General features: G+C 40.1%; 1 protein-coding gene across 1 annotated transcript in view; it reads right to left on the bottom strand.

Annotated features, from left to right (window-relative positions):
* The window catches only part of Sec24a (SEC24 family member A), a 56,218-nt gene that overhangs the window by 19,791 nt on the left and 25,226 nt on the right, over positions 1 to 11,201 (bottom strand). Inside the window, exons 9-12 of the mRNA XM_013030895.1 lie at positions 10,346 to 10,374; positions 10,083 to 10,201; positions 2,587 to 2,642; positions 1,307 to 1,513 (exon numbers count right to left, since the gene is read on the bottom strand). Coding sequence (XP_012886349.1) covers positions 1,307 to 1,513; positions 2,587 to 2,642; positions 10,083 to 10,201; positions 10,346 to 10,374 — 411 coding nt within the window. The remainder of the gene's footprint in view (positions 1 to 1,306; positions 1,514 to 2,586; positions 2,643 to 10,082; positions 10,202 to 10,345; positions 10,375 to 11,201) is intronic.

Raw genomic sequence — 11,201 nt, forward strand, 5'->3', positions numbered from 1 at the left:
GTGCATGCATGCACATACACATATGGTTTAAGGTAATAAAAAATTATTGAAAAAAAAATGAAAGCATGGCTGGGAATATGTCTTAGTGGTACAGTGCTTGCCCTACATGCATGAAGCCCTGGGTTCAAGTGGTAGAGTGCTAGAAAGCTCAGGGACAATGCCCAGGCCATGAGTTCAAGCCCAAGGATTGGCAAAAAAAAAAAAAAAGATGAAAATATTTCCCAGGTTCTCCTTCCCACCGCCCCCATACCCCTCCATCCCTCGTTCACAAAACAGAGTACCATACTAGGCAACAATGGCTCATGCCTATAATCCTAACTACTCAGGAGGTTGATATCTGAGTATCCTAGTTTGAAGCCAATTCAGGCAAGAAAGTCCATAGACACATTTCCAATTAACTATAAAAAAACTGAAGTGGAGCTGAGGCTGAAATGGTAGAGTGCTAGCCTTGAGTGAAAAAGCTAAGGGACAGTGCACATGCCCTGAGTTCAAGTCCCAGTACTGACATTTAAAAAAAAACAAAAATGAAGTTATCTATATTTTATTAATTTTTTTTTTTTTTTTTGCCAGTCGTGGAGCCTGAACTCTGGGCCTGGGTGCTGTCCCTCAGCTTTTCAGCTCAAGGCTAGAACTCTACCACTAGAGCCACAGCTCCACTTCCAGCTTTTTCTGCTTTACGTGGTGTTAAGGAATTGAACCCAGGGCCTCATTCATGCAAGGCAAGCACTCTACCACTGAGCCACCTTCCCAGACCAAATTTTTTAAGAGACTAATTAAAAACAATTCCACTATTTATCTATAATATGTATTTAGTCCACTGAGTACGTTATGAAGTGGGTGATATAATTACTTTTACTTTGTAAAACTAAGGAGCTAATAAGCTAACTATTCAAGTTGTATACATCTAAGAACAGTATAGCACGTAACAAGTTTGACTCCAGAAGTGGAATCATATACTGGTTAATCTCTCAAACTCTTAAGTTTACATACACAAGATGCTCAAAAGCTGGCAGTGTGTGAAATTATGATCCTTCCTAACTGGTCATTCGTATATGTCCATGTCTCTTAGACTTTTTCATTAAAGCTGGGCTGGATTATTAGCAGCCTGGTAATGATATTAGAAACTAGGTATGGGTAAATCAGATAGAACGAAATGTAACAAATTAGGTGCATCTTCATAAACATGAAAAGCTTTACCTATTTCCTTATATCCCCCCTCCCCACAACTGAAAAAAGGAAACGAAATAAGCTGTGTCACCAAACAAAGTACCAGGATAAACGTATTAAAACTTAATAATTTCCTAACCTTAGCAGATGACCTCTGACTGGGCTCTTCTCGTGGTTTAAGGGCTCCGACACCAAGAGTTGGGAGTTGGGTTTGAAAGACAGACATTCTACCACCAGTTGGGGACATCAGCTTAAAGGCAGCCTGAAGGGCAGGACCCAATGCACTCTGGGTCTCCAGAGTCTTGGTAAACATTTGTGGCAAAGTTTTCAGTAAATCTTGAACAAGCTTGTGAAATAAAACAAGAAAAAACAAGTGTTAACAATTAATTTTTTTTTTCCACAATAAGTCAGTAGTATCTAATAGAACAGACAAGACATTGAGTCATGATGATGGTCAGAGAATCTACAGACACTAACAGTAAACAATGAAGTTGGTCAAATGACAGGAAAGCCATTGAAAGTCAACATTATATATTGGCAAGCAAGACATCAGAATCAGGGCCTTACAGTTCTTGCACATGCAATAGTCCAGCAAGACTGTAAGTCCAAAATGTATCTAAAAGAACCATCGCAGCTTAGAAATTTGATCTGTTTTAAGGCCATGAAATATGGCTTTCTCTATCACCTCTATGCACTTTATTCTTTTAGGTTCCAGAGTTTAACTCTTCCCTACCGCAAACACTGACATAATCCATTAACTTTGCCAACTAGGGAAAGGAAAACAAAATCAAAACTAACTACCTCATATGCAGGTTAGGTTGTACGAAGAGAATTAATGGGGAAAATACTTTGTACCAGGCACAACGACCACTGCCAACAGCAGAGACCGTAGACTTGCTAGTTAAGATGTTACCCCTACGGCATGTATGCATGTACAGGGTAGACAACATCCCCCCTTCAGACACATTCTGTTCACCTCTCACTGTATTATGTCAGGGCAATTTCCAGGCAGGTAATAAGAGTTTCTTCTGAACTGACCCCAATGACACTCTGTGAATCAGAAAAGCAAAGGGCACTGAGAGCAGGCTGGCTAATGTGCTTCCGTGCAGTGACCGTAGCGTTCTCTCAGCAACCCTCCCCCTTCCCACGTGGCTGGCAGGTCAGGTCTTCAGGTACTCTTCCTTCTGGAAGAGGCTTATCTTCTACTCTACTACAAATAAGTTGCTGCATTAGACTCAAAAGTGACCAGCACAAGGGTGAACCCAAGAACTGTTCTTCTAACTTAAACTAAGAGCAAATATAAAATGCTACATATCCTAGAATTGTCAAGGAAAGAAATAAAGCTTTACCTAGGGTTCATTTTTTAAAAATGTCTTCAATATTTAAATTAAACATGGCAGGTAGAAAACTGTGCCTTACCTCTTTACTTTCATTTAAATTTACAAGTAAGTTTTCTGGCATCGGTACAAAAACATCTGAAAGAATAAAGAAAATATTTACTTGAAACAAGATGTAATTTTTAGAGATGTTCTAAACACAATGACATTGATGTAATTAAGCATCTCCAACCATCACAGCAGTGTTCACATATGTTTAACAAGCCATTAATGGGACACTTGTTCAGGTACTTATTAAAATTTTTCTGTTTTTTCTGCCTTGTAAAAATTAAGAAGCCTTCCAATTAGAAAATACTGGTCCTGTTAGACATTGGTGGCCCATGCCTGTAAATCTAGCTACTCAGGAGGCTAAGACCTGGAGCAGATCTTGGTTCATAGCCAGCCTAGGAAGAAAAAGTTATAAGACTCTATCTCCAATCAATCACAAAAATGCTAGACTATAGGCAGAGCATCAACTGTGAGCAAAAACAGCTGTGAGTGGGGCAGGGACTGTGGCTTAGTGGTAGAGTGCTTGCCTAGCATGTATAAGGCCCTGGGTTCAATTCCTTGGTACCACATAAACAATAAGTACAATTAAAAAAAATTTTTTTAAAAGCCAGGCACCGGTGGCTCAGGCCTGTAATCCTACCTACTCAGGAGGCTTGAGATCTGAAGATCACAGTTCAAAGCCAGCTTGGGCAGGAAAGCCCATGAGACTCTTATCTCCAATTAAATACCAGAAAACTGAAAATGGTGCTGTGGCTCAAGTAGCAGTGTTCACCCTGAGCTGAAGAGCTCAGGGACAGCACACAGGCCCAGAGTTCAAGCCCCATGACCAATACCAACAACAACAAAAGATAAATAAATAAAATAATAAAAAATAAAACAACAACTGGGAGCAAAAGAAAAGATGAGCAAAAGCCCAGGGCCCTGTGCTCAAGCTCTGGTAGAGAATTTTTAGAAAATTTAAAAACAAAACAAATACAAAAACAAAAAAGACAGGAAAAAAAAGAAAGAAAATATTAATCTGTAAGCACTCAGTAGGTTTGTGTACTATGTAAGGGCCTGGCTTCTTCGCTTGAAAACAATTTAGCATTTGTATGGAAGGCCCTGCAAACCAGCCAAAGATACAATTTTGGCAAGTAAACAAAAGAAAGGAGGGAGGGGAAGGGAGACAAAGGGAAAAAGTTTAAAAAAATTAAAGGCAACTAATATGACACCTAAGAATTTTGCTTTTATTCAGAATTAGTATAGTTCACTAACTTCTATCATTCAAAATGCCAAGGCCTTCTGCAGTGACCACACAATCCAGTGAATCAGAACACATTCTGACCACTTTGTGGGCCTCTTAGGATTCACATTTTTAATTCTCGCTTTTGGAATTAAATTCATTTTGTTAAGATATAAGCTCACTGAGTGAAAAAAATTATAAGAAAAAAAAAGGAGTAAGAAGATCCTTATCTTCAGTTAACTACCAAAAAGCCAGAAGTAGAGCTGTGGCTCAAGTGGTAGAGGGATAGCCCTGAGCACAAAAGCTCAGGAACAGTGTGTTCAAGCCCCAGGACCAGCACAAAATAATAAGACCAATAAATAATTTAAAACTTCATTTTTTAACAGTTTTACAAGCCAGGCATGGTCATGCACACCTAAAATTGCAACATGCAGGACACAGAAGCTGGTAGATCATGAGATTGTGAGTTCAAGGTTAGCTTAGGTTACCTAGCAAGATCCTGTCTCAGAAAACAAGAGTAAATTAACAACTTAACTGGGATGTAATTCACATATCATGAGGTCTACCTTCAAAGAGTACAATTTTAGGTGGGTGACGTGACTCAAGGATACAACACATGCCTAACATCCAAAAAGCCCTGGGTTTGATCTTCAGCATCATAAAAACAGAAACAGTTCCCTGATTTTTTATCTATTCACAGAGTTGTACTTTATCTCAAAAAGAAATTGTAACTAGTAACAGTTTACCCAAGTTTCTGGGAACTGTGCTTTCTGTTCCTATGGAGTTTTTTAAGAGCATTTCATATAAAGAGAACACACTAAGCCAGATGTTGGCAGCTCCCAACTGTAATCCTAGTTACTCAGGAGGATGAGATCTAAGGATCGTGGTTTGAAGCCAGCTGGGGCTGAAAAGTCCAGGAAGTAGTGCTATGGCTCAAGTGGTAGAGCACAGATAGCCTTGAGCACAGAGGCTCAGGGACAGTGCCTAGGCCCAGAGTTCAAGCCCCAAGATTGGCAAAAGAAAAAAAAAAATTCAGAGACTCTTATCTCTAATTAATATAAGCAGAATCCCAGTCTGGAGGCATGGTTCAAGTGGTAGAGCACGAGCTGTGAGTTCAAACAATGGGACTAACATAATAAACAAACAAACTTAATTACATCATTATATGTAGTCTTTTGTGACTGCCTTCACTTGAAATAAGCAAAACATTTTCAAGATTCATCTATATTAGTATACATAGAAATTCATTCTTTTTTACTACTGAAAAATGTCATTGCAGGAAAAAAAAACACATTTTAATGAAGTGGTTATTCCACATTTTAGTCATACTATCATAAATATTCATATGTAATTTGGAGGGGTGGGGGGAGTGCTGGTCCTAGGGCTTGAACTCAGGGCTTGGGCACTGTCCCTGAGCTTTTGTGCTCAAGGCTAATGCTCTACCATTCTGAGCCACAAGCACTATTTCTGGCTTTTCAGTAGTTCATTGGAGGTAAGAATCTTATGGACTTTACTGAGGACTGTCTTTGAACTGTAATCCTCAGATCATAGCCCCCTGAATAGCTAGGATTACAGGTGTGAGTCATTGGTGCCTGGCTTGAGATTTTTTTTTAAATAATGGACAACACACTTTCAATTTCCTTGAATAGAGCTTGGATCACATGGTAACTTTTGAACTTTACACTGTTCTCCACCGTGGCAGCCACACACATTCCCTTAGCAGTGGATGGAGATTCCATTGCTCCATGTCCTTGTAAACACATTATTCTCCATCTCTTTAATTTTAGCTGCCCCCTCCTTAGCAGGAGGCAACACCTTACTGTGCTTTTCATTTGCATTTGCCCAATAACTAAAGCTATTGAACACTTTGTGAAATATGTCTGTAGGTAATTCTTGGGAGTGCTGGGGATTGAACCTGGAGCCTTCCAGAAGCTAAGGACATCGTCTAGCACTGAGCTACATCTCTAGTCGCAAGACTACTGGACAGGGCTGGGAAGGTAGCTCAGTGGAAGAGCGCTTGCCTTGCATGCATGAGGCCCTGGGTTCAATTCCCCGGTACCACGTAAGCAGAAAAAGCCAGAAGTGGCACTGTGGCTCAAGTGGTAGAGCAGCTAGCCTTGAGCTGAAGAACGGAGGGACAGCACCCAGGCCCAGAGTTCAGGCCCCACGACTGGCAAAAAAAAAACCCAAAAAACTGGATATTGTGTATTGAAAAATAGGTGTTCACATCTATTATTTATTCATTCATGTGCTATTTGCCTTTTTGTCCCCCTTTTTTTGTGACACTGGGGTTTTAACTCAGGACCCTGTATTTGCTAAGCAAGCAAGCAACCACTTAAGGTTAATTTGTCTTTTTATTATTAATTTGTAGGAGTTATCTAGATAATCTTGACATAAGATCCTTGTCAGATATGATTTGCATATACTGACTCATTTTGTGGGTTGTCTTCACTGTGTGTGTGTGTGTGTGGTGTAGATGGAACCTAGGGCCTTGACATGCTAAGCAAGTGTTCTACCATTGAGCTATCCATCTAGCCTGACTTTTACTTTCTTTTGTTTCCCTCAAATAGGGGTTCTTGTATAGTTCATACCTGAATTTCCTAAGTATCCCAGGCTGCCCTTGAACTTGTGAACCTATGATGGGACTTAGAGGTGTGTTACCAGGCCTAGCTTGGTAGTGTTCTTTTTTTTTTTTTTCATTGTCGGTCATGGGGCTTGAACTAGGGGCTTGGGTGCTGTCCCTGAACTCTTCACTTGAGGCTGTCTCACGGCAGCTGAGCACTGGTGGCTCATGCATGTAATCCTAGCTACTCAGGAGGCTGAGATCTGAGGATCATGGTGCAAAGCCACCTGGGGCAAGAAAGTCCATGAGACTCTTATTTCCAATTAACTACCAGAAAACCAGAAGTGGCACTGTGGCTCAGGGGCCAGGTCCATGACCCAAACAACAACAACAACAACTTAATTGGACTTTCCTGCTTAGGCTGGCTTCAATCAGATCTCAGCCTCTTGAGTAGCTAGGATTACAGGCATGAGCCACCGAGCCCAGCTGATAAAGTCTTTTTTTTTTTGTCAGTCATGGGGCTTTAACTCTAGGCCTGGGTGCTGTCCCTCAGCTCTTCAGCTCAAGGTGAGTGTTCTACCACTTGAGCCACAGTGCCACTTCCGGCTTTCTGGTGGTTTATTGGAGATAAGAGTCTCATGGACTTTCCTGCCCAGGCTGGCTTTGAACCGTGATCATCAGATCTCAGCTTCCTAAGTAGCTAGGATTACAGTGTCAGCCACCGGTGCCTGGCTTGATAAGTCTTTAAAGTACAAAATTCTTTCATTTGAAGAGGATTCATTGATCTATTTTTTCTCCTAACATTTTTATACTTTTAGTGTAATAGTTAGGTTATAATACAATTTGATTTTTTTAAAAAAATCTGTGATGCCTTGGATCAAACCCACACCTTGTGTAAGCTAAGCAAGCACTATGCCACTGAGCTAAAGCTTTAGATGAACATTTGTATTCTGATAAAATGTATATAATATAGAAAATTCACCATCTTAACTTCAAGTGTACAATTTAATAGCATTTAATATATTCACAGTGTTGTATCGCTATCACCATTGCCTGGCTTCAAAAAATGTTTCATCATTCCACACAGGAATGCTACACTTACTTAAATTCCTTAGTCTCCTTTCCTCTTAGCCCTAGTAATCTCTATTTTAATTTTCAGTCTACGTATTTGCTTATTCCAAATATATAAGTGGCTCATACAATATATCTGACCTTTTATGTCAGGCTTATTTCACTCTAAAAATGTATGAGCTTCATATTGTATCATATATCAGAAATTTTTTTTTTTTTTTGGCCAGTCCTGGGGCTGGAACTCAAGGCCTGGGCACTGACTGTCCCTGAGCTTCTTTTGCTCAAGGCTAGTGCTCAACCACTTGAGCCACAGTGCTACTTCTGGCTTTTTCTGTGTATGTTGTACTGAGGAATTGAACCCAGGGCTTCCTCCATGCTAGGCAAGCACTCTACCACTAAAGCCACATTCCCAACCCAGAATTTCATTCTTTAAGGTTGAATAATATTCCAGTATACATTTATATCACATTTTGGTAATTTTCTCATCTGTTGTTGGCTTCTAAGATATTCCCAACTTTTGGCAATTTTGAACAATTTTGTTATGAACAATGATCCAAGTCCCTGCTTTAATTCTTTTGAGTATATAATGAGAAGTAAAATTGCTAAATATGCTAATTTCATGATTACTCTGAGGAATTGCCAAATTGCTTTCTGCAGCAACCGTACTATTTCCATTCTCACCATCACTTATTATTTTCCATTAAAAAAAATAGCCATCCTCCTAATATGAAGTGGCTAACTTACTGAGATTTTTAATTTTGTGTTTTGGTGCTGGGAACTGAACCCAGGATCTTGAGCGTGCCAAGCAAGTGCTCTATCACTAAACTACATCTCCAGCCCTCATTGTGGTTTTGGTTTACATTTCCCTGATGACTCACAAGGGTGAGCATTTTTTCAGGGTTTTTTTTTTTTTTTTTGGGGTCCGGTCGTGGGGCCTGAACTCTGGGCCTGGGCGCTGTCCCTCAGCTCTTCAGCTCGAGGCTAGCACTCTACCACTTGAGCCAAAGCGCCACTTCTGGCTTTTTCTTTTTGCTTTTGTGGTGCTGAGGAATCGAACCCAGGGCCTCAGGCATGCAAGGCAAGCGCTCTACCACTGAGCCACCTTCCCAGCCCCATTTTTTCAGGTCTTTATTGGCCATTTGTAAATCTTTTCTGGAAAAAAGTCTAGTAAAGTCCTTTGTCCATTTGTTGTTGCTGAGGCATAGTTCTTTATGCATTATACATGGTAAATTCCTTATCAAATATTACATTTCAATTATTTTCTTCCATTCTGTGGGCTTTGCCATCCACTGACTAGTGTCCCTTGTTTGTTTTCCCCAGTACTAGCATTTAAACCTAAGGCAACGCTGAACTCAAGTCACAAAACTTTTTTTGTTAGTTTTTATGTTTTCCAGTGCTAAGAATTAAATCCAGGGCCTCATACATGCTAAGCAAGCACTGTACCACTTGAACTTCTTTTCTTTGTCTGCCTACCTCCTTCTCTCCCTTCCCCCATTACTTCCATCCCTCTTATCTGTAGTAGTAGAACTGAGGCTTGAACTCTGAGCATCATACTCTCACCAGTTTTCTTACTCAAAGCTGGCACTCTACCACTGGAGTTCCATAGATTTTTTTCTATCTGGGCTGATTTCGAACCACATTCCTCCAGATCTCAGCCTCTTGGGTAAGAATTATTAGCATGAGCCAATGATATCTGGCTTTGAACTCATTTTTAAGCTAGTGTCTGCAGAACTGTGCCTAAACTGCCTCAAACTCATTAATATTCTGCCTCCTACCCCAAGTAGCTGAGATTACAGGTATGCTATATAAAATTATAATATTAATACAGATAAAACTGAAAGGATTAATTTGTTATAACTTTTTGGCTATTTTTTCAATTTAGAGGTTTATAATTAATATAGGCTAAATATTAAGGGATAAACTGACTTTTTAAAAAAGTTTCATTCTGTGCTAGGTGCTGGTGGCTCACACTTATAATCCTAGCTATACAAGAAAGCTAAATCTGAGGATCACGGCTCAAAGCCAGCCTGGGCAGGAAAATCCAGAAGGCTCAATTCTCCAATAAACTATTTAGAAAAAGCTGGAAGTGGGCTGAGAAGTTGTCTCAGTGGTAGAGTGCTTGCCTCACACATGCATGAGGCCCTGGCTGAAGAGCTGAGGGACAGCGCCCAGGCCCAGAGTTCAGGCCCCACAACTGACAAAAAAGAAAGAAAGAAAAGAAAAAGCTGAAAGTAGCGCTGTGGCTCAAATGGCAGAGCGCTAGCTTTGAGCACAGAGAGGCTCAGGGACAGAATGTAGGCCCTGAGTTCAAGCCAAAGGACCAGACAAAACAAGAAAAGAAAAGTTTCATTCTAACCTAGGTGCCTGTGGCTCATACCTATAACTCTTGCTACTCAGGAGTCTGAGATCTGAGGATCACAGTTAGAAGCCAGCCCAAGCAGAAAAGCCCAAGAGACTCCAATTAATCCCCCAAAAGCTGGAAGTGGCACTGTGGTTGCTCAAGTGGTAGATTGCTAGCCTTGAGCAAGAAAAGCTCAAGTGCCCAGGCCCTGAATTGTAGTCCTATGACTGGTATAAAAACAAACAAAAACAAAGATTTTCCTTCATAGTATACACTCATACCTATCTACTCCTAATACAGAGCATTGAATTAATTTAAACATATTACATATACCTTCAATATCTGAAACTATTAGCATCTGGGGTTGAGAAAGACCTTCTTGAAGACTGTAGAAATGAATTGTACTGTCAAATGTTATGAAGCCAATTTTTGTCCTAGTGTTGCCAGGAAGCCTAAAAACAAATGCAGAAGAGTGTTTTGTCAAGTGTCTTCATATTTACACACATAACATATCAGCTAAGCATTATAGGAAAGCATGTAGCTTAGTATTATGGTAACTGTCTAACATAAATGTTTAAACAGCCAAGGTTTCCTACCATGACAACATGTACTCCCCAGTGAGAAACTAAGCATAAGCCACATAGTCAATGGAAAATAGCAACAGAACAGAAATTCAAAACCTCTTATTTTATATAAAATGATATACAATTCCACAGGAAGTAGTATGAACAAACCACTAGAAAGCACACATAAAAATCTGCAGGCCAGCTTTCTAAAGAATGATTCAGGGCCTGGGGATTTTTAGCTCAGTGCCAGAGCACTTGCCTTTCAGGTGCAAGTCTCCTCAACACTGGGTGGGAGAGGGGAAATGCTTCCCAAATTATCATATACCAACTTGAAGACACAATGTACATTTAGGTACTACATTTCTTAAAAAATTGCACAAGCCTGGTGCTAATGGCTCATGCCTATAATCCTAACTCAAGAGGCTGCGATACTGAGGATTGAAGTTCAAAGCTAGCCTCAGCAGAAATGTCTAATGAGACTCTTTTATTTTCAATTAACCATCAAAAAGGTGGAAATGGAGCTGTGGCTAAAATAGAGCACCAGCCTTGAAGAAAAATATGAAGAAACAGTGCCTAAACCCTGAGTTCAAGCCTCACTACTGGCACCAAAATAAATAACTCAGTGAGTTAAAAGTATCTATACAGGAAGGAATAGATGATGGCAAAATAGAATCCTGAAAATGATGAAGCTGTGGGGGTGTACCTGGAGATATATTATTCTAGTCTTACCTACTACAGCTTTAAAAAGAATGTTCCTAAGAAAAAGTAAAGCTGGCCAGGCACCTGTGGCTCACACCTACAATCCTAGCTACTTGGGCTGAAATCTGAGAATCAAGGTTTGAAGCCAGTCCCAGCAGGAAAGTCTGTGAAACTCTTTTTTTTTTTT

This window comes from Dipodomys ordii, unplaced genomic scaffold, assembly GCF_000151885.1.
Source record: "Dipodomys ordii isolate 6190 unplaced genomic scaffold, Dord_2.0 Scaffold135, whole genome shotgun sequence".
Lineage (NCBI taxonomy): Eukaryota > Metazoa > Chordata > Mammalia > Rodentia > Heteromyidae > Dipodomys > Dipodomys ordii.